Raw genomic sequence first — 21,099 nt, forward strand, 5'->3', positions numbered from 1 at the left:
AGGAGTCCACATGCTGCAAGAACAGCACTCCAAAGAGAGATGCAAAATTAACCACAGCCATCACTGCATGTCTGTATCACAAGAGGTGCTAAACAGGAAAAAAAAAAAAAAAAAAAAAAAAAGCCCTTCATTGTATTACAGCCCTCTGACTTCATTTGAATTACTGCAATTTGGGCTGTTCCCAGGCAGGCTGGCACTGAACACATTAAATAACTTCGCCTGGGCTATACATCTACACTTACTGGCCCTGACCAGATTTAGTAAAATAATTTGTGGTTTAAGAGTTGCTTTTCTGTCTAGAGCCGGCTCTGATGGCCTTTAATTGGAGCCAGGGATGGTCATGGAGTGAATCTGGGGGGGATCGATGGCTGAATCTCATATGCTTAAAACTAGTCTTTTGTAAATGCCACTATTAATAGGTCAAATGTGATTTCTAGCAGGTTTAGATTAAATAATAGTAAGTGCTGCCCATTGTGGCTGAAGAAAGGTGTTTAAACAAGAGACTCAAATGTGCCCTGAGCCACTGGGTGTAAAAAAAATAACCAAAAACCAGCAAATCAAAATATCAGCATATCAGGAGAGGTCAGAAAATAATTTACCATAAGACTTTTTTTTTAATTAAAACTCAAAGATTTGGAGAAGAAATGGCACTTTTTTTTTAACTTTAATATCTATGCCACCTCGCATGATGACTCTGCCCTGGAGAGAGATCTAAGAATGGACAGGCCCAAAATGATAAATACTTGCCAAAGTGAGCGGCCAACTATTAAATTTGATAAGCCTCTGCAAAATAAGTTCTTTAAAAAAATGAATAAAATAAAAAAAAATAAAGTCGCGCTTTAAAAAAAATGATGACCCTTCGGTAAATAAATCCCATAAAATGCGCTGGAGCCGGGAATGTGCTCAGGCGGGACTCGAACCAGCGGCCTCCCGGAGGCGGCGGCGGGGCTCGAACCGGCGGCTCCCGCGCGGCGCCGCTGGAGGCCGCTGCGGCGCTCGGGCTCCTCCCGCGCTCGCTCCGCCCGCCGCGCGGCGCGGCGCTTCCCAGGCTGCTCCGCGGGTAAACAGCGATGGCCGCCGAGGAGGGAGGCGGCGAGCCTCGCGACGACATGGGCAACCGCCTGCAGCTCGTGCCGGGTAATGGCGGCCGCGCGGGGACGCCGGGGCCCGCCGGCACGAGCCGGGCCCTGCCGCTGCCGGCCCCGCGCTCGCGGCTCCAGCGGCCGCTGCGCGCCGGCTCGGATAAAGCGGGGGAAAAGCGCAGTTTCAGGGTCACGGGAGTGCAGCGGGGAGCGGGGGGAATATAAAGGATCCTGCGGGTCATGCGGCAGCCAGGGCAGTTTCCTCGAGGAGGAGAGCCTGCGCGGATTCCTCCGTATTTAAATCATAGGGAAAAATCACAATATTCGGTGTCGCGGCGCTGCCCTCGCCGCCGTCTCGGGCCTCCTGGCCGCCTCCCGGGGAGCGACGCGAGGGGTGAAGGGGCCGGGCGAGCGCCCCGCGCTGCCCCGAGCAGAAGCGGCGCCTCCCGCACGGCCGCTGCCTAGAGGGAGCTGAAAGCAAAAGTAACAATTAAAAAAGAAAAAATAGCTAAAAATATCCGTGGTAACACGGAGAAGACGTCGCTCCTGTAGCTGTCTCCGCTGGAGCCGGTGTTGGCTCCGCGCTCGCAGGGTGCCACCGCAGCGCAGTGCGTCGCGGCCGGCGCGCGGAGGAAAGGCCCCTCCAGAAGGCCATGGAAACGCTGACGATGCCGCGTGCTCGTGAGCAGAAACCAGCGAGCCTGCACGTGCAGCAGGGCGTGCGCTGGCAGGACGCTGCCATCCCTGCTGCTTGGGAACCCCACAAAACTTCCTATCGTCCCCCCTACCCACCCGAACTAAGCAAAATGCTGGCCATTTTTTACATGTTAAAGACTGCAGTGAGTTAGACTTAAAGTTCTTATCTCAGTATAGCAGAAGAAAGACTTTATGCAGCAAAGAGGTATTTTTTAATAACGATATGGGAGACGATGCCTCAATGCTTTAAGTTATGTAATTAGGTAGGGTACCAGAGAGTCTCCAAACATTTTTTTTTTTATCCTTCTTATGCTTAATTTTTTCTTGTTGAGAAATAATTGGTGTGGGATAGACTTGTAACATCAGTGGGGCTCTGTTCCTCCAGCAGAGAAGGTTCTGTAAACTAGGAAATACTTTTTTTTTAAAAAAAGTGAAATTATATCAGCCAAGCATTTTGTGAAAGATGCTTCTGGCAGCCGTGCCAGATGAACACGGAGGGAGATGGGAGGTTTTCCCGAAGCCGTGAGTAATGTTTTCCTCATCGTTCTCTCATCCTCCCACTCACAAAAATCACCTATCAGTAAAAAAGGGGGTGGAGGACCTCCCGTTTCTGAAGCAGGGCTGCTTCGGCAGTGTCTTTCTGTTGCAAGGCAGTGACTCTACCCTGCAATTTTCAGGGCTGGATTGTGTGTTTAAAAAAAATGTTAATCATAGAGGCAGGCAGCTAAATAGGCCATCATGAAGGTGGTTTCTGCCCCTGTTGTGAGGCCTTGGTTTTCAAGCTCTAAATGATGGTTTTCAGCACCACTGTGGTTGTCCCTTGCTTCTTGGTGTAAAAAAGCACCAGATTTGACTTGGAAGGTTTATAACAACATTCATTCCGGACATGGTGGGTAAATGCTGACTGTGTTACTGGTGTAAAGTAAATAGGATCAAGTAATGCAATTTGTAATGTAAATACATACTGGAAACAATGTAATTATTGCACATTTTAAGTAGATCTAGATCACAGAATGATCAGTGAAGCCAATGTTTTAGACAGATATATTCATTTGATTTTCTTTTTTTATTTATGCTTAAATAAGGACTGCCATATGAAATTTGATTTTTTTTTTAAATAATCAGGGTAGCTGTTTAGTTCTCTCTATAAATTATTGAAATGCATTTCATACAGATAAATGCACTGCTTTTGTGTTTCCAAAGTAAAACTATCCTCTGTCCAAAAGTATTTTTAAGAGTAGCACCTAGAATTGAGAAACGAGAAGAAAATAGTAAGTTTTAAGTATTATTTTGTATCTGAAGTCCTTTGCAGAGTCATATTGCTTCCTTAACAACAAGGTTAACAAATTGTCTAGAAATGCCAGGAAGGGGCTATGTGTGAACACAGAGCTTTTCTCAATGTCTTAAACTTTGCTTGTTGATTTCTACATAATATTTTGTATGCGCTTATCAGCAGAGAGTGAGGAAGAGGATGACAATGAAATGGAAATTGAAGATCAAGATAGTAAAGCTGAAAAGCCAAATATCATTAATTTTGACACCAGCTTGCCAACGTCACATGTGGTATGTTCTTTTTCTCTATATATTCCTCTAAATATGTTTTGGAGAGGTTTTAATTGGGCGATATATATACATATACCCCTTGATTTTGATAAAGCTGCTGAATAAATGCAGTGGTATGCCTGCTGATTCTAAGCTAGATGAGTGAATCTTGCTAGAAATGTAATAATCTGTATGTATTCTGCTTGCTGATCTCTGTTGCTCATTCATAGTGGACAGGGGATTTTTGCCGTGAGCCATTCAGAGGGTGTCCTTGAATGGTTCCAGTCCAGAAGTTTCTGTCCACTTCTGTACTGTTGCATGGGATCCCCCCCAGGTGTTTCAGGGGTAGCAGAGCTGAGGCCTTTGCTGCTGTGACTTGTCCCATAGACACTGGGGTAGAAATAAGCAGTGTTCTGTGTTAGCAAAGATGCTAATTCAACTCAAGTCCAAAAAGAGTCTTCCGTGGAGCACGTCCTGTGGTCTGGCATAAGCAGGTAACCCATGATAGTGAATGCATAACGTTCTGAAGATGCACTGCATATGAGTATTCAGTGGACCAGGCTCACTTTTTAGAATCATTGACTTCTTACGATTGTTTTTGTACAACTCTATTGTAAAATCCATAAAGCAACAACTTCATTTTATTTCATCTTTATAAAACAAAAGCCTCCTATGCGAGCATTATTTCCTTTTGTTTTCAGTATTTAGGTTCTGATATGGAAGAATTTCATGGGAGAACAGTGCACGATGATGACAGCTGTCAGGTGATTCCAGTGTTGCCTCACGTGATGGTGATGTTGATTCCTGGACAGACGTTGCCTCTTCAGCTTTTTCACCCTCAAGAGGTTAGCATGGTGCGGAATTTAATTCAGAAAGACAGAACATTTGCTGTTCTTGCATACAGGTAAAATACACGAGTGGATTTACTGCTGGTATGGAACATGTATTTTTAGTGCTGATTTCTTTTGGACCCTAGATCAAAAGCAGATAGTTGCGTCCATTTTGTGGTATATAACAAAAGTTGAGGTTTGAAACTGTTAGACAAACTTCCAACGCGCAGTGAAAGGGATGTTGGGCAGCTGCATGACAGCATCAGAAAACCATTCCTTTTGTGTAGAGAAACAGTAAGTGTTGACTTGCTTTCCTTGTTCACACATCCTCTTGATTTCAGTAACTGTTTGAGTGCACTTCTGTACTTTGCTTTAAGAAAAAGCCTCAACTTGAAATACAAAAAATGAGATGTCTTGCTATGAGGACTTCATTGTCTTAAACATATATACTTGTGTATAATTTAACAAGCATAGATAACTGTTTAACATCAGAGTTGAGAGAAATGAGCTGATAGAACTGCAGAGAAAATAAAGGGTAATCTGTACCAAAAGAGGCTGGTAATGTTCTTCCTTTCTACCCCAGTTTACTACAGTTTAATTATGTGAAATATGGGAGCAGCTGTTTTTAGAAAGTCAATCTAAAGAGTTCTAGCACTTTCAGTGACTACATTTCAAATACATTTTTGATCCCTGTATTCCTAGAATCTCACTTCTACATGCTAAAATAAAACCAAATCTTCATCTTCAACAAAATAGAACTTACTTGTAAACAGGAGAAATAATGGTTGCAGTCAGTTTGAAGGTATTTAACCCAGTTTACTTTTTCAAATTGACTAAACATGGACAATTGGTGTAGGCAGAAAAACAAGTGAAATCTGAATGAACAGGGTTATTTGGAGCATAGGTAACCTGTTTTTTTTTTTTATTATTATTATTCTATTTTGCTTTAGTAATGCACGTGAAAGGGAAGCACATTTTGGAACAACAGCAGAAATATATGCATACCGAGAAGAGCAGGAATTTGGAATTGAAACTGTCAAAGTGAAAGCAATAGGGAGACAAAGGTTCAAGGTGCTTGAAATCAGACCTCAGTCAGATGGGTAAGAAAATAATTTAATTTTGCATGTTGCATATCCTGTCCTATCAGCACTTTGCATAGTAGACTGCTAAAATGTATAATACTTAATATCTTTCTGAAAATTCTGCCTTTTGTTGTTTTCACCAAGGCATTTACATTGTACTGCTTGTGAATCTACACTTTCAGTTGAACAAATGTTTAATTGGTATACTAATTATACAGTTGACCAGCAGCTCCTCTGGTTATTAAGGATTTCTGACATTTGCTCTTCTAAGACTCATATTTTAGTTGTTAGTAACTTTTCTCTAGAATTTTCTAAAGAATGTCTTCAAATGGTGTGATTTGGTGTGTGTGTGTGAGAAAACATTTGTCAGAATGAATATGTTTCTGAATAAGGCAGGAGAAAATTGTTGATTTGTGTCAAAAATTGGGAAGTTTTCTTTTAGACTCTTTCACATCCCATTTTCAATCCTGATGCGGAATGAGAGGAAGCTCCTTTATTAAGTTTATGCCTTCAACTATCTTTGTGAAAAGCCTCCCTGATACTGGCCAGATTCTGTGCCTCTGACAAACTGTAACTTGCATTTCTTTCCAGAGATGGTCTGCACTGGGCATGTACAACTTGAGCTGAGCGTGTTTATGTGCAGCTGCAGCTCTGAGCTGCTGCAGGCAAGGGGATGACACTGGAACTGTGAAAAATAAGCTTGTCCTTTTTTGTACTTTGCGAGATCTTTATCTACTGAGCCTCAGCAGTATGCAGAGGATTCAGCTGCATGGTTCAAGTACAGAAAGGATGTCATGGGGCCCCAGAGGGGTGGTGTTTTTCACAGGAAGCATTAGAAAAGTGGAGAACCGGAGACTGGTAATAATGGCAAGGAAACAAGTTACTTCTGAATTATTTTTCTTCATGAAGCTTTTCTGGTTTTTGGAGGCTAAGAGAGAGAGAGAGAACCTGAACTGGAACAGAAGTTGAAATGAGCTCATACTAAATATTGTTCAGGCTATCAAAGGCAGCTATGCCCACAGTGATAAAAGAGGGTTAGCTCTGAGATCCTTTTGAAATGGATGCTCCCTGGCTGGTGGCTGCACTAACACCCCTAGACAAAAGCATTCCAGCTTCAGTGTGGGAGCTCTTCTAAATATGAGGCATCCAAACCTCACCTGCTATTTCATCTTCCTTCTCCTGCACTGCATTTGTAATCCATGCAAGTGCTGATGAGGAGCACACAGCAATTGCATAATTCCATGTTCCCTTCTGTCGGCTGTTCTGTGCTGTGTTGCCCTTCGTTCTCTAGTGCTGGGGCAGAAAAAAAGTCTGGAAGGGATAAGAAAATAGACTGTGCATTGGTATCTAGATGGGCTTTGGTTTGCAAGGAGTAAATAAAATAAATCGACCTTCATACATGATGAGTGTAAGATGAACATAGTGTTCATGTTGAATGTGAACAGAGGAGGAGGGGAAATTTTTTCAGTATTTGTCCTTTTAGGGATTTAAATCTTTAGTATTATGTAGCAAAGATTTTTATAGTCTGTGAAGCAGACAGCTTATATATACATAAATTCCTGTTTGTCTCTCCATCCTGTTGCCCCCAGTAACCTTATGAACTTCTTGGCCTCTTTCAGCCATGTTTGACAAAACAAGATCTCAAAGATGATTAAGCTTCTACAGGGCTCATGAAAATTCATGATCGGGTCCATGGAGGAGATTAATTTAGTCTTGGAAAGACTTTCTCTGGACTTAGCTAATACTCTGGTGTGCTGCTAGTCAGTCTGGATATGTGTGGGCTGACTGGCCAGCACAAACTTGTAGCTCAAAACCAGGCACAGTATGTTCTGCTGTCACCAGCCTGTAACGAGGAGACACAGAAGGGATGCTGCTGCTGTAGAAACAGGGGAAGAAGAGAGGTTTTAAGGGGTGTTGTTAAAGGTAGGATTTTTTTACTGCCTGACTCAGTTGGCTTCCTTTTGGTGTCTTTTCCTGAGATTATTTTGCCACAAATAATAAATTCTGTTTTTTGTTTTTTAAGCACTGTTGCAGTTTTGTACACACTTACCTTCTGCAAGTCTTACCTCTTCCATTCTGACCCAGCTCTCACTGTTCACTGCTACTTATGGGCAGCTGCCACTTCTCCTCTTACTGGTTGGCAGTTCTTTTCATGCGCTTCTTACAGCAACCGCTGTCTCCAGTCAGCTTCAGTAGTAGACTTCTGCCTTGCTCCAAGCCCCCTTTCCATCTTCCAGTGTGATGCCAGTGATATGGAAGAATTTGCTAGGGGAGGCCATTACCCAGCCTCCAGGTAACTGGTGCCCTTGTCCATTATGAAAGTGAGCATGACCTTTAACAGTTAAGGATACATTTTGTCTCTGGTCATCAGGAGCTCAGCAGTCTGAACTTAGCATTTTCTTGTGTTTTAAAAACATGCAGCTAAAGAAATGAGGAATACCTGTGTTACTTTGCTATTCTTCACCATCTAACCCCTTGGTTGCATGTGACATTCTGAATTTTACAGCTGAGAAAAGCTATTGTCTGAACACAAGATGGCAGTGTTTGGATAACTACAGTAGCAGTGGCATTGTTTTTGAGAATTCAGTGTCTACAACAGTGAGATGTACTTTGCGTTTGTTCTGCTGTTAAAACATTTTATTATGACACTTTTGCATCTGCAGGCTGGGAAAGGTCACTCTTAAACAGCATGTTTGCAAGTTTCATTCACAAGTGTGGATTTTTAAATGTTTGAAGGCAGGTGGGATTTAGTTTCTAATCGAGGCAGACTGTTTTTTTTGGAATACATTAAAATACTCAACTTTCAAATATTAGACCTCTTGTGGGCCTTAAGATCTTATGATAGTGTGATTTCCAGGAGATTTAATGTAACTTTGAGGATACGTTCTACTTAGAAATATGTTTTCTACACTTAGACTGAAAATAGCTGTTTGTTTTCTATTACGATAGTGCCAAATGAAACTCTGCCAGTTGAACTTTCAAGCCATAATTAGCTATTAAAAAAGAACAAAGAAAAACAAGTCACATGAAGTAATTATCACAGACCAAAGTATTTTATTTTAGTTTTCTTTACAACGTGGTTATTCAGCTAAACATATACTTAGAAGTAAATCTGAAGGTTTTCACTCACTTGAGTAATCCTGTATGGGTTTTGGTACTTATGTATGTACTGCCTGGGTTGGGAAGCTCCTTGTCAGTAGACCTTGGAATCCCTGTGGATACTCTGTGCTTCTGTACCAACCTGCTTTACAGAACCTCCTGTCCTAGTAGTGATTAGTCAAGTTGAATCTCTTTAGTGTTCTTAGTATGCTTTGGAGACGTGAGCAGATGTTCTTCAGTTTGTCCCGAGGAAATGATCCTCTCTGCAGGTTATTAGACATTCTCCAGACTCCTGTCCTAGCAAACTAATTTTCTATCAGTGAGCTGTTTCAGGAGCCTGGTAGTGTAGCAGTTCGGTTCCACTTTTGTCCGTACGTTGGAGACGACATAAAAATCATGTTATGTTCTCTCTGTAAAAATAAAGCATTCGTGTAGAGACCCTGGTTCCGGTTTTCCTACTGCTTTTGTTAGGTGCTTTGAATACAAGTGTCACTGGTCTAGCAGACGTTTTGATAAAGAAGGAATGCCACCAATCTTCATAGCAAAAAAAAAGTTTGTCATCATTCTTGGTGTTTCTAATTACCATGTGCTTATGGCAAAGTGCAAATTTCTTATTTATAGTAAGTTAACATAGTTTAGTGACAAACTGCTTTCTGCTTTCTGGGGGCAATTGCTGGTTTCTGTCAATAAGGGTGGCTGTTTCAAAGCCCTGGTCTCAAGGCAATGTTAACTGATAGTTGTTTCATGGTCTGACTCAGGGTTTTTGATTTTTTTTTTTTTTTTTCTTCTAACTTTCTAGTGGAGATGCAGATTCTTTTGTAACGTGTTTTTTAATCCAACAGATGATAAGTTTGCCTTTCTGTGCTGCCTTACGAGTATTCCTCAGATACCTAGAAGTTGAGAGAGCACGTGCTGAAAGACATAGGCTGTGGTAATCATTCTAGTAGCAACCCAGAAGATCATCCTACTTTGGCAGTTAAGGCAAGTGGCGTAGGGAGATTCGCTTTCTGAGCACAGTGGCTTTCTATCAAAAGACAAATTACTCCCTCCTAGGCCTGCTAGGCTCTTTTTCTTCTTTCCGTATCTAAAATAATGCAAGAAGCTTACCAAAGATGTGACATCTGCCCTGACACTTTTATCAGTGGTGTCTTTGGAAGATATCAGACGTATGGGCAGAGGGGGAGAGTAGATCTCCCTCTGTCTTCACAGACATGTGATGGACAGTGACTTCTTCCACCACTCTTCTTCCCTACTCCATCTTTACTTCCCATTTTTTCAATTTTTTATGAATAGGTACTGGAATCCTCCTTTTTTGCCTAAAAGGAAAGGTGTGTAAATGCCTCTCTTGGATTTTAAATGTTTAAAGGCTTTCAGAATGCTATTTGAGACGCAGAATGGTTTTCATGTTACTATTTGGCTTCCAAGTGATACTGAGAATATTTTAGAGTTGTCTTAGCTCAGTGTTGTAGCTCATCTGTATCATCAAGATTTGTAAATGTTATTGTTACCAGGAGATTGTGAAATTAAGAGAAGTCTTGAAGTTGCAGTTTGGTTACAAAATAAATTAGGAAAGAGGTTAGCATCTAACCAGACTTTTTAGAGCCAAATTGGAATCCATATTGGCAAAAGTACAGCCGTCTCTTGAAGACCTAAAATAATGACCTGTCATATCAACCAGCTGTAGCCAAGACATTGAACATGAGATTGTGAATTTTTGCATCACAGCAAGACACCAGTTTCACAGTCTGCAGGTATGACTGAGAACAGCTGATCTGTAATCAGTCTAGAGGTATTCCTTAAAATGTATTCTTGCCTCTTCATTAATAGAAAATTAGAGAGGTGGTGTAAGAACAACTTTCCTTTCCACTTCTGTTATTGGTAGTTCTAGAAGCATAGTCACATACTTGAGAATTCTGTAGGGTTGCATGTGGGATTCAAAGTTACAGAATTATTGCTCAAAATCAGCATTCTGGGTGGTGTTCAGAACATAGAAACACTTCCCAGCATTTCTTTAAAGCAAGTTCATGCAAGTTACATTAGGGAAAGTGACCAGGGCTCGTGGGTGAGTGCCCTAAGTATCAGTGATTCAGTCAGTGTTTGAGTAGACTTAGTGATTTGTGAGCCTGATGAAGTAAGAAATGCCTGAAATTTTGCCCCAAGGAAAATGAAACCCAGGCATTTTAAATTCAGTGGTTGGGCTAATTAATTCTGATTAATTCTGTTATTTGCAAGAGTCATCTGTTAAGCATCCTACACTGTAAAAGCATTTACATAACTGCAGCCTTGTTTAGTGAAGTTTCCAAGGCTTTCTGACCTGAAACTAGTGCTATTATGAGTTTGGTTGTCAGAACCCCACAAGCTGGCAGTGAGGGCTGTTAGCATGAGCTTGTGGGCACGTTGTTTGCAGAGGGTTGAGAATACCAGGGCTTCTATAGACTGGGTTAATAGCTGTTGCCAGCAAGAATTTTAGTGTCTTGGCACATGGGCATTGCATGCATCTATAGTGAATACGAAGAGAGTGTGCTTCAAAGATCTCTGGCTACTGCAAAAAAAATCATTTTCAGTGTTAATCCTGCCTGTAAGTACACTTGCAAATTTATAAAGAGGTGTCTTAATATTTCAGGATTTCTGATTCATGATAACTGTTGAAAATGTAAACTCTTTCTTACTAGAGACAGCAGCTACTTGACTATGTGGAGTAGGTGACCTGGTTGATACTAAGAGATTAATAAACGATCAGAGTCTCTATCCTGTTTCTGCTGATTCTGAACTCAGGCTAGGCACATAAGCTTTTGTAGCTTGATGATAGCAAACTGCACTTCAGCCAGTTGTCCTTTCTGGGGGTTTGATATGTGTTAACTGGGTATTAGCTTAATACCAAAAGCAACTCGAAGAGACAAAAATCTAAAAATACAGTGCTGAGATATCAGAATATTCTGCTGTGCAGCCACTGCCTATCTGTCTTTAATTCTTTCTGCCACAATCCCAACTGATAACCTGTCTCCTAAAATATAGAGACAGCACATTGTACCCCATGGAAAAGGAAGTTAACTGTGAGAGGAAAAAACAGCCAAGTGCTTTAGGCTGAAGAAGTTAAACCAGTGATTCCTTTTAAAATTCTGTGTGCCAGTGCAAAAATACTTGGTATTGGTAAATAGATCATCCTGATTTTTAAAGGAGAATGAAAAGTAAGGCTGAAGAGTCTTTAATGTTCCTACCTTCATCTCAGGTCAGCACAAAGGCTTTCAGAATTTAGCCAGTGTCATGAGATATTCCGTATATTACAATAGTATTTGTTTTATTACAAATATACTGTATGTTTCCTGAGGTAATTTGATTTATGTTAGTACAGTTGTAAAATCTGATGAAATGGGTTCCTGTTTGAATTCCGTATCACCATGTAGCAGCTTGATCTATTGCATATGCCCATGTTTTTATAAGCAGTAAAATCCATTTTCGAAACTCGTGTGTGTGTACATCTCTCTCCTTTTTTTGTTCTTCCTTTTTTTCCGCTTTATCAGAATCCAACAGGCTAAAGTACAAATCCTTCCTGAACGGGTGCTGCCTTCAACAATGTCAGCAGTGCAGCTGCAATCTCTCAACCGATGCCACATATTTCCTTCTTCAAAACCTGCATCACGGAAGGACCGAGCTGTACATCAGTGGTGGCAGAAATATCAAAAGGTCAGAAGCTAATTGTGTTTTTTATTTTTTATTTTTGATGGTATTTCAAAAATCGATATAAAATTCCATCTGTGCATCTTTAGAGGAAGATGAACAAACTGGGATGCTAAGATGTCAGCTTCCTGCTTTTGCTGGAGTTTGTGAGATTTTTTTTGTCTGTTGCAGGTAACTGAGAAGCAAACATTTTGTTTTATGAGTTCTACTAGATTTTAATTACAGTATTTTTACTTTTTAGAGAATCAAATTGTGCATGTATATCTTACAAAACTAGTTGTAAGGTATAATGACTAAACAGGAAAATTAGAGCTGTTCTACTGTAGTTGCATGTCTTTTTCCTTTCTGAATGTGTTTATTTGGGAATATTAGTGTTTTTAAGACCAGTGAGGTTATAATGTTTGCAGATATTTATGTTGTCAGTTAAACAAACAGACTGGGAAGGCTAAAAATCTGGGTTTTAGAAAATAAATAATCTTCAGTAAATCATCAGTAAAAGATAGTCATGAGACCGTCAAAGTATTTTTATATATATAAAAACATATATCTTTATTTTTGTTTGTGTGTGTATGTATATGTGAGAGAGAGAGAGATTAAACATTATGGTTACCCAACGGTAATTGTTCAGCTCTGAGAAGTACCTTCTGGAACTCCTAACTTGTTTATATATCATTGATATTTTTAGTTAAGTTTTTAACAGATCTGTTCCCCATTTAAAAAGTGTCATTGTATGCCTTTTGAATTCATATACGTCGGCTTAAAATACCTGATCTGTCTCATTAATCTCCTTATTTTACTTATTCATTCATTTGACCAAATTGATATGAAATAACATAATCACCTTACATAATGGATGATTTTCTGTAGTTGTTGAAATAGCGACAGTTGATGGAAACTAAAGAATAGATGTGCTATTTAATACTGCTTGAATATGTGAACTGTCTAAATTTGAGATGGATGCTCTTTTGAAAGGCATAATATCTTATTATTAAACATAAATGTCCTTTTACTGCTGAGAGAGCTTTTGTGAGAAAATCTGTATGTTGTCTGTCTTACACTCTATGTATTTGCAAAGTGCTTTGGAAGCCTCCTGTGGAAGTTCCAGTTCTGATGGTGATGATGTGTTATGTCTTTAAAGAGTTGGATATCTTCTTGGTTTTATTATTTGAACAAGATCTGTGGGTAATGCCTGCCATATTTAAGAAATAAAAATGTGTTTTGGTTTTAGAGGAAGTTTCACTGTGCAAGTTTGACGTCTTGGCCTCCCTGGCTCTACTCTTTATATGACGCTGTAAGTTCATACTAAATATTACCAAGTAATCTACAATTAATTTTGTATGTTTTCGTACAAAACAAGAAATCTTTAATTTAATGGGATAGAAGGTTGTATTTTAAACAAGAGCATAGTTTTTAGTTTACTGCTAAAAGAACAGGAGAGGTTCTTCCTCTGTATAGCTGGTATAGGTGGGTAGAGGTATAGGTGTATAGGGTGGATAGAGGGGTGGATAACAGAGATTTGGGTCCTTACTGTGTCGTCTCAGAACAAAAACTTGCTCCAACTCTAGAGTTGTTTTGCTTTTAAAAAATGGTATTTATATACATACATATATATATATATATATATATATGTATGTATGCATGCAAAAGAAAGCAATTGGTGTAAGAGAGGGAGAAGTATGGAGAAGGCTAGTCCTGCTCTGGTTCACACTGTCCTGGCATTTGAACACTTGTCTGCTTATCTCAGGTGAGAATTATGACTGCCTAGCTGTTAGTTGAATCTGGCCTATTTCCCACCTTGTTTTGCATTTAGCTTAAAATACATGAATATGAGGTGAATATGTAGTTACTATAAGTTTTAAGAGCACCTAGGGCAAATAGCTTACTCTACATTTTGCTTCCTTTTTTTGTTTTTAACAAAACAGAAATACCTATGTATTTAAATAAGGCTTTTCTTCTAACAAAAGGAAACCTTGATGGAAAGAGTCAAGAGGCAGCTACACGAATGGGATGAAAATCTTAAAGATGAATCTCTGCCAACAAACCCAATAGGTATGATGTTCTTTATCTTGTGAACTTAAATTTGATTAAGAAAAGAAAAAGAACAGGTCTCCTTTTTTTAAAACAAACAAACAAAAAAAAAAACACACACAAGGCTTATTTTGTTGGTAATTCATCCCTCACTCCCAGTTTCCAATAAATTTTAATGTCTGATTTCAGCCAGATTTGACAAAAGGAAGATATATCTCTTGGAAGTCATGCAGTTCATCTGAGTTTTACGAAACATGTAGGAGAAACAGAGTCTATTGTGCTTTCTGTAGGGAGGAATACAAAGTAAATGCTTCATAAGAAAATGAACCAAAAGCATACTGGATTTTTATTATTATTAAATGAGTCCAAGTGGTTTTGCTTATGTAATCTCTTGGTGCTTACCTCTCATTACCCTTGATAAGGCATGAGAGCATTCATGAGGGAACATGGCCTCAGTAACCGGATCACAATAAAGTTTTACGTTTCAATCTGTAACTGAGTATAAGCAGTAGTTTTGATTTCTCTCTCGCATTCTAACGGGCCTGGTACTTCTTCATTTCTAGATTTTTCTTACAGAGTTGCTGCCTGCCTGCCTATTGATGATGCATTACGTATACAGTTGCTAAAAATAGGTAGTGCTGTCCAGAGACTCCGATGTGAATTAGATATTATGAACAAAGTGAGTATTTTCCTTACCTGCCGCTTACTTTGAATAGCTCTTACTGAAAAATGTGAGTGATTACAATAATTTATAACGAAAATGTTTAAAATTTGTCTATAATAGTTTTAGAGCATGAATTTGGGAATTGTTTTATTTTTTCCTTCCTCCTTTTTTTTTTTTCTGGAAATATAATGTTGCGACTAGATTTCATGTTTAACTGCAAGCAAGAAAATTAAAATAATATTTGCTTTTGTTAGAAACTGTGTTTCAACATCTTACTGCACTGTCGTAGCCAAGAGATGGTGCTAGAAGTCTTATGGAGCCTGTACTAATGTTTTAAAAATAAGGATGCCACACTGCCAGTATAATACAAAACAATCGAGTAGCATTGTACCACGAAAAATTGTGAATTTCATAGCTCATTTCTACAAAGATTTATTTTTTGCTATTGAGTATACATCTAAATAAATATTAGGCAAAATGACTTTTAATAAGACATGTATTGACTTGTTAAGTCTCTTTATGCTGATTTAAAATTTGTCTTGTCTTCCTTGAATGTTCTTCCCAAGACTCTGTAACACTCTAAATTTAGAATATTAAAATTTTATTTTCACATGGTAACATTTCTCTAAAATAAATATAGTATTACACATTGTAAATCTGATGCAATTAAGTACCAATCAATCTCCTGTTGAATAAATCTCTTCTAGGAGCAGCATTTGCTATAACATCTTGCAGCATTTCCAGTAGTGGATCAGATTGCTGCTCCCTATTTCAATTTTCAGTATGTGCTATTTGAATGGACAGATGAATGTTGCCTCAGCCCAGTCCTAGAGGGTCGTGTATTTATATCTGCAACCCTAACTGACTGTCACCTTGCTGGTTGACAGTTGCTGCTGGTTGTTGGGGATACCCCAGTCCTGCCTGGTGCTGGTGTTGTGCTTTTTTTGTTGGAGGTTTGGCAAGCCTGTGTCTGGGGAGAAGAGAGCTGGGGATTCTGTTTGATGCTTTCTCCTCTTCCCAGAGCTCTTGCACAAAAATTCCAGACGGGGATGTGCAGAGAAAAGGAGAGAGAAAAGAACTTCTCTTTCAAATTGATAAAAACAGGTGTTTTCACATGAGCATTTGTAAGCATGTTAAATTTCATTGTCATTTCACTGCTCCAAGAGCTGGGAAAAAAATAAAATTCAGATACTTCGCAGAACTGTGGCTGATCAGTATATTATGTATTTCATAATATATATTTATTATATATATATTCATATATATTTCATAAATCTCAAGGAGACCGGAACAGTTAAATTACTCTTATAAAATTTAAGGTAAAGTTGATTTTAGTCCACAACTTTTCTTTCTCTGGAAGTGTTAAAGAAGTGTTTTCTGCATCAACATGTAGTATTGTGTAAATGTTTGTTACAGTATTTAGGGAAATGTTTAGTGTAAGAATGGTAAGTACATTATATTTTAGGGAGTTTATCAACATTTAATGTGAACAAATCCACTCTTAAAAAAAAGTAAGGGGTGCTCTGGCATTCCTTTAAAATTCCTTACTTTTAGAGGAATGTGTGTCGCTCACAGGTATAACACTTCATGAATTCTGCTTGCAAGTGCTAATTGTAGTAACCAGATTTGGAAACAGAGGGATAGAATTAAGTCGCTGCCTAAATTGGATTCTGAGAGGGATATGTGAACATAAGATCACAGTCTGCAATAAGGGTGATTAAAGTGAGAGAGCAGAGATTGTAGGCATTAAAGGTCACTGCTGGGAGAGGAAGGCCAGCTGAGCTTTAGGATGGCAAGTAAAGCAAATTGGCCTATGATTAATAGTATCTGTGCACAGCACAGCACTTTTTCTTCCTTCGATCGCAAAGATCCGTAGTGAGTGTGTTGAAACTGGGGGGCAGAACCAGAGCAACCCACAAGGAAAGGAGCTGGAGGAAGCTGAAACTCAGCAACCAGAGAAGCAGAATGGAGGGAAAGAAAGGCTGGCAAATACCTGTGTAGCATCACAGTAACAGGGTAGGAGGCAGAACTCGGGAAGAATCAGGAGCACAAGCTGTGATTTATTTGAATTTTTAAAAGGAAATGTGCTCACGCAGGGATTTTTCCAAGTAAAGATCCCTGAAGCAGCATTTTCTTCCAAGATAAGGTGGATCCTTGACAGAATTTCACATGCATTATCCCTAAAAAGAGGTAGAACTATTGTACCTCCTAAGAATGTACAGTTAAGTATTCTACCAAGCTCACTTAAATATGTATTTTCTGGGTAATGTCAGTGATGATCTTTCCTACTTTCTAGAAATTGTAGGAGATAAATTTGTGTCTTATAATTCTTAAGAGAAAGATTAATACATGTTACTTAATTTTCCTGAGGAAATAAGTCACTGATGTACACTACAGAATTCCCAAACTTCAGAAGTTTCGTAAAATCATAATGATTGCATTTGTACTCATCCATCTTTTTTTCTGTTTTGTCTTAGAAGACCAACAGCTTTTAGTTTCCGAATTAGCTTTTAAAGACCTTACAAAGTTGATTCATTTATTATAGTTGTTTAATCCATACCTCTTGTTTTTGTGAATCCTTAAAAAATAATTGTAAATAAAAACTGTGTTTTTCTTTTAGAGAACAATTCATACTTAAATAAATACATAAAAAGTATGCTTTAGTATCAACAGAAGAAGTAAGTGACTACTGAACAGATTGGAAAAGGAATTGATAGAAAGTCTATTCTGAGAGAAGGAAAGAAATTTTTATTATTTGCCACTGTGCTGACAAGTGTCTGAAAATGAATGAAATTATCCTCTTTTTTTCTTTTCCAGTGTACATCTCTCTGCTGTAAGCAATGCCAAGATACAGAAATAACAACCAAGAATGAAATATTCAGGTGCGTTTAATGCTCTTGATCCTTGGGAGGTTCTTGATCAGAACTGTTGACACAGCAAACCAGATTAAGCTAGGATAGAGGTATTGCAATTTCCATGCTTTCATAAAATCTAAATACACATTTATATGGAATTTTCTTTATAAAACAAGTTTGTTTATTTAAGCTTTTTTTTTTTTGATAAAAAAGTTAGTAAATCCAAACATAACCCAAACCACATATATTGCAGTAGAAGTTAGTGTGAAAGGCTGTGTTTTGTCACCGAGTCCATGTTTCCGCTGAAGAGTTATGCACTGTTGTGGTGAGTTTTAGAATGTAAGAAGTTTGTTAGACATAAAATTCGGGTTCTTCTGAATTTGATTCAGAAATAATAGCAAAGAAAAAAAAATCATGCTGAACAGGGTGTTCCAACTTTCTATATGTCTGCAAGCTTGGACAGCAGATTAACATGTACTGATTGTGTGACTCCCAGAATACTGTTATATGAGGAAATTGGCTGTTTTTGTCCCTAAGCCTTCTGATCCCTCTCTTAATATGAGGTTATATGATTTAGTTCTAGCAGCTGTTCTGGGCAGTGTGTTCCCATGATATATTGGACCTATACAATATCCTCCATGTTAACCCGTGATAAGACGATTCGTTTTCCAAAAGATTGCTATTTCTGGCAGGCTTGTCCCCGTTTTCATCTTGAATAACTAAAATCTGGCCATCGCCTGTGTCAGTGTGAAGGTGAAAAGATGCCTTGGCTTAAGAAAGCAAGACTCCCCACAGTTTTCCTTATCAGAGTGATCAGGCCTGATGGAGTCATTAAAACTTGTTTCTTAACTTCTCCTTAAACAGTGGATTCCAGAAACCACAATTTCTCCTGCATTAATATAGTATATGTCAGCAAATGAACGAAGAGAAGTTAGTCTGGTAAATGCACGTTTTTCCTATATTAAAATCAGATTTAAGAGTAGGAATAGAGAGACTGTGCTTGTTTTTATTGGAAGCTGCTTGAATTCAGCTTGAGTTTCTTCCTGGAGCTCCCTCAGCAGTGTCGTTTCCGTGTCGCAGTTTGTCGCTGTGCGGCCCCATGGCCGCGTACGTGAATCCGCACGGATACATCCACGAAACCCTGACGGTCTACAAAGCCTGCAACCTGAACCTCAGCGGCCGACCATCCACAGAGCACAGCTGGTTTCCTGGGTAATGCCATTAAAAGAAACCTCAGTGGTAAACGACAGAAACTTAGCTGTAAAAGTATTCCTGCAACTGTAGAGTAATAAATAGATACATTTTGAAACATACACAGTCATTGAGCGCACATGAAAAAATTGAAAGTTACTGTAGACCTTCCGTTAGTACAAAATAAAATAGAAGATTGAGGTAAAACTTGCAGAATTTCCCTTGAATCTCTTAAATCTGTGAAAGCTTTAAGATTTCAAATCACAATCTGGCACCTGAAAACTATACAGAGGATGCCAATTCTCTTAGAGTTTTTTTATATTTATATAATTCACTACTCAGTTTTCATGCAGCTTTTTTTGATCAGAAAGTATTTTAAGTGCACACAGAAAAGTAATGCATAAATGCAGTTATCCTACTGAAATATCTTTTAGATCCATAACCTGACTTTCTGTTACATTTGTTTAAAATTGTTAATATTTTATTTAACTTAACTTTGATTTTAAATAGTCTTGCTGTCTGACACAATAGCAGAATTGTAAAGATATAAAAGTCTGCCTAATAATGAAAAATCTGGCATCAAAATGTCACCATCTCTGGTTGCTAAATTTTAGGTTTTGACTAGTTAAGAACGCTTCAGGCACACCTCTAAAATTTGTATATTTAATCTCTAAAAAAAATCTGAAATGTCAAATTAAATTATATTTGAATTATAGTTTCACAAAAATATTCCTTGAATATATTTATCACAGCGTTTATATTTTATATTGTCTTTTTTGTTGTTGTTCTAATGTCAGGAATTATTCTTCTGTCACACTTTACTTGCCTGTATCAGTCTGTTTGCTCTGTCCTGGTCTCTTTGCAAGCGACCAGTTCTCTCCTTACGGGTGAAGCGGTAGGTGGCTCAATGCGTGTCCGAGGTTCTTGGCTCTGCCTCCACTCGTGTGTCCTCGTGCTGGAGTGGGTTTGCCTGGACGACCCCGCAGTGCTCAGGGATGAGGCGAAGGTCAGCAGGGTGTCTGGCATCTGCCATAAGAAATGCCACGTTTAAAGACTCCCTGAAGAAAACCTGTGCCCTGTAATATCTGGAGCCCATTTGTCTTGTCCTTAAATTTCCTTAGTCCTTTTCTTCTTTAGGGTTGTTTTTTTTGGCTGAATTTTTTAGAAATCTGCAGGGTTTGTAGGTGGGAACTGGACCCCTGTCCAGCTTGTCCACCAGAAGCTGTGGTGTTCCCATCCCAGTGGCCAAGCAAACGGTGTTCTAGGGTTTACAAGATGTCATCGTGTATAAGGTGACGTGAACCCCTCGTTTTGTTTCCTCTAGGTACGCGTGGACTATAGCCCAGTGCCGAATCTGCGGGAACCACATGGGCTGGAAGTTCACAGCTACCAAGAAGGAGATGTCCCCTCAGAAGTTCTGGGGACTGACGCGCTCTGCTCTCCTGCCCCGGATCCCAGAGGGAGAGGACGAATCAGGCCACGACAGATCGCCGCTGCTCTGCTTGTAACCTCCTCAGCTGCTCTGAAACGAGCCGGGGTCTGTCTCTCGCACCCCTCTGCTCAGTTCTGCTTCTGATGCTTATTTTAAAAAACGAGATCCGCCCCCCACACGAAAAGCAAACAGCCAAGCAAGCAGGCATGGCCCCGTTCAGGCTCAGTATGCACACATTGCTGTTGTTTGAGACACACTGGGAATTGCAGGTTGAACCTTTGGAGAGGCAGCTTGGCACAGGAGGTAGCGTGAGACACCAGGAGGGGCGTCTCGCTCATCGGGACAGGCTTGACTCTGAACTTGCCACTTCCATGTGTGATTTAGGAAGGTATTTACTGCTGCTGATCTACAGTGAAAGAAGGGCAGGGGGACTAAAATTACAGTTAAGGTATGATTTATGCAATTTCTGGGTGATGATAAATCCCAGCCGTTCACTGGAATGTTTTCCCACAGTACCCTTAGTGGTGATGCAGAGAATCCATTTCTAACTGTGTGTACTGCTTCCAGTTTTATGCCCGTGCTGATTCTCAAGTATTCACTGAACGACCATCAAAGAAAGCAAAGGCTGAAATCTCTATTCCAAGGGGTATGGTCCTGATGGCAGAAGCAAGGGCTTTCTGCTGCCCGCAGCCAGAGCACTTCCATCACACAATTCCCTTTGGAAGGAAGCTCAGATGAGGTGTTCGGTCCTTGTCACCTGATGTACTTGGCATGTTTGCCTTTAGCTATCTTTTAATTTTTTAATTATTTAAACTAAATACACAGGTTGATCCCAGTACATAAGCTCTATTGTCATTGCCTGTTAATGTGTTTGCAGTAACTTTTCAAATGAGTTCTGTAAAGCCTCGTTTGCTGTGCGG

General features: G+C 39.4%; 1 protein-coding gene across 2 annotated transcripts; it reads left to right on the top strand.

Annotated features, from left to right (window-relative positions):
- The first annotated feature begins 1,061 nt into the window (after window positions 1-1,061).
- On the top strand, window positions 1,062-20,796 carry CRBN (cereblon). Of its 2 annotated transcripts, none has more exons than XM_088532064.1 (11): window positions 1,062-1,137; window positions 3,232-3,341; window positions 4,022-4,224; window positions 5,101-5,250; window positions 11,853-12,015; window positions 13,238-13,300; window positions 13,974-14,058; window positions 14,601-14,716; window positions 17,519-17,583; window positions 18,637-18,768; window positions 20,072-20,796. In XM_088532064.1, exons 1-11 carry the CDS (start codon window positions 1,071-1,073, stop codon window positions 20,253-20,255), a joined length of 1,338 nt encoding a protein of 445 aa, XP_088388190.1. In that variant the 5' UTR covers window positions 1,062-1,070; the 3' UTR covers window positions 20,256-20,796. The 2 variants fall into 2 exon arrangements, with proteins under 2 accessions (XP_088388190.1, XP_088388191.1); XM_088532065.1 differs by having other exon boundaries at window positions 3,235-3,341.
- The last annotated feature ends 303 nt before the right edge of the window (window positions 20,797-21,099 follow it).

Source organism: Tinamus guttatus, unplaced genomic scaffold (assembly GCF_059628265.1).
Source record: "Tinamus guttatus ecotype Peru unplaced genomic scaffold, ASM5962826v1 Tinamus_guttatus_pri_ptg000451l, whole genome shotgun sequence".
Taxonomy (NCBI): Eukaryota; Metazoa; Chordata; class Aves; order Tinamiformes; family Tinamidae; genus Tinamus; species Tinamus guttatus.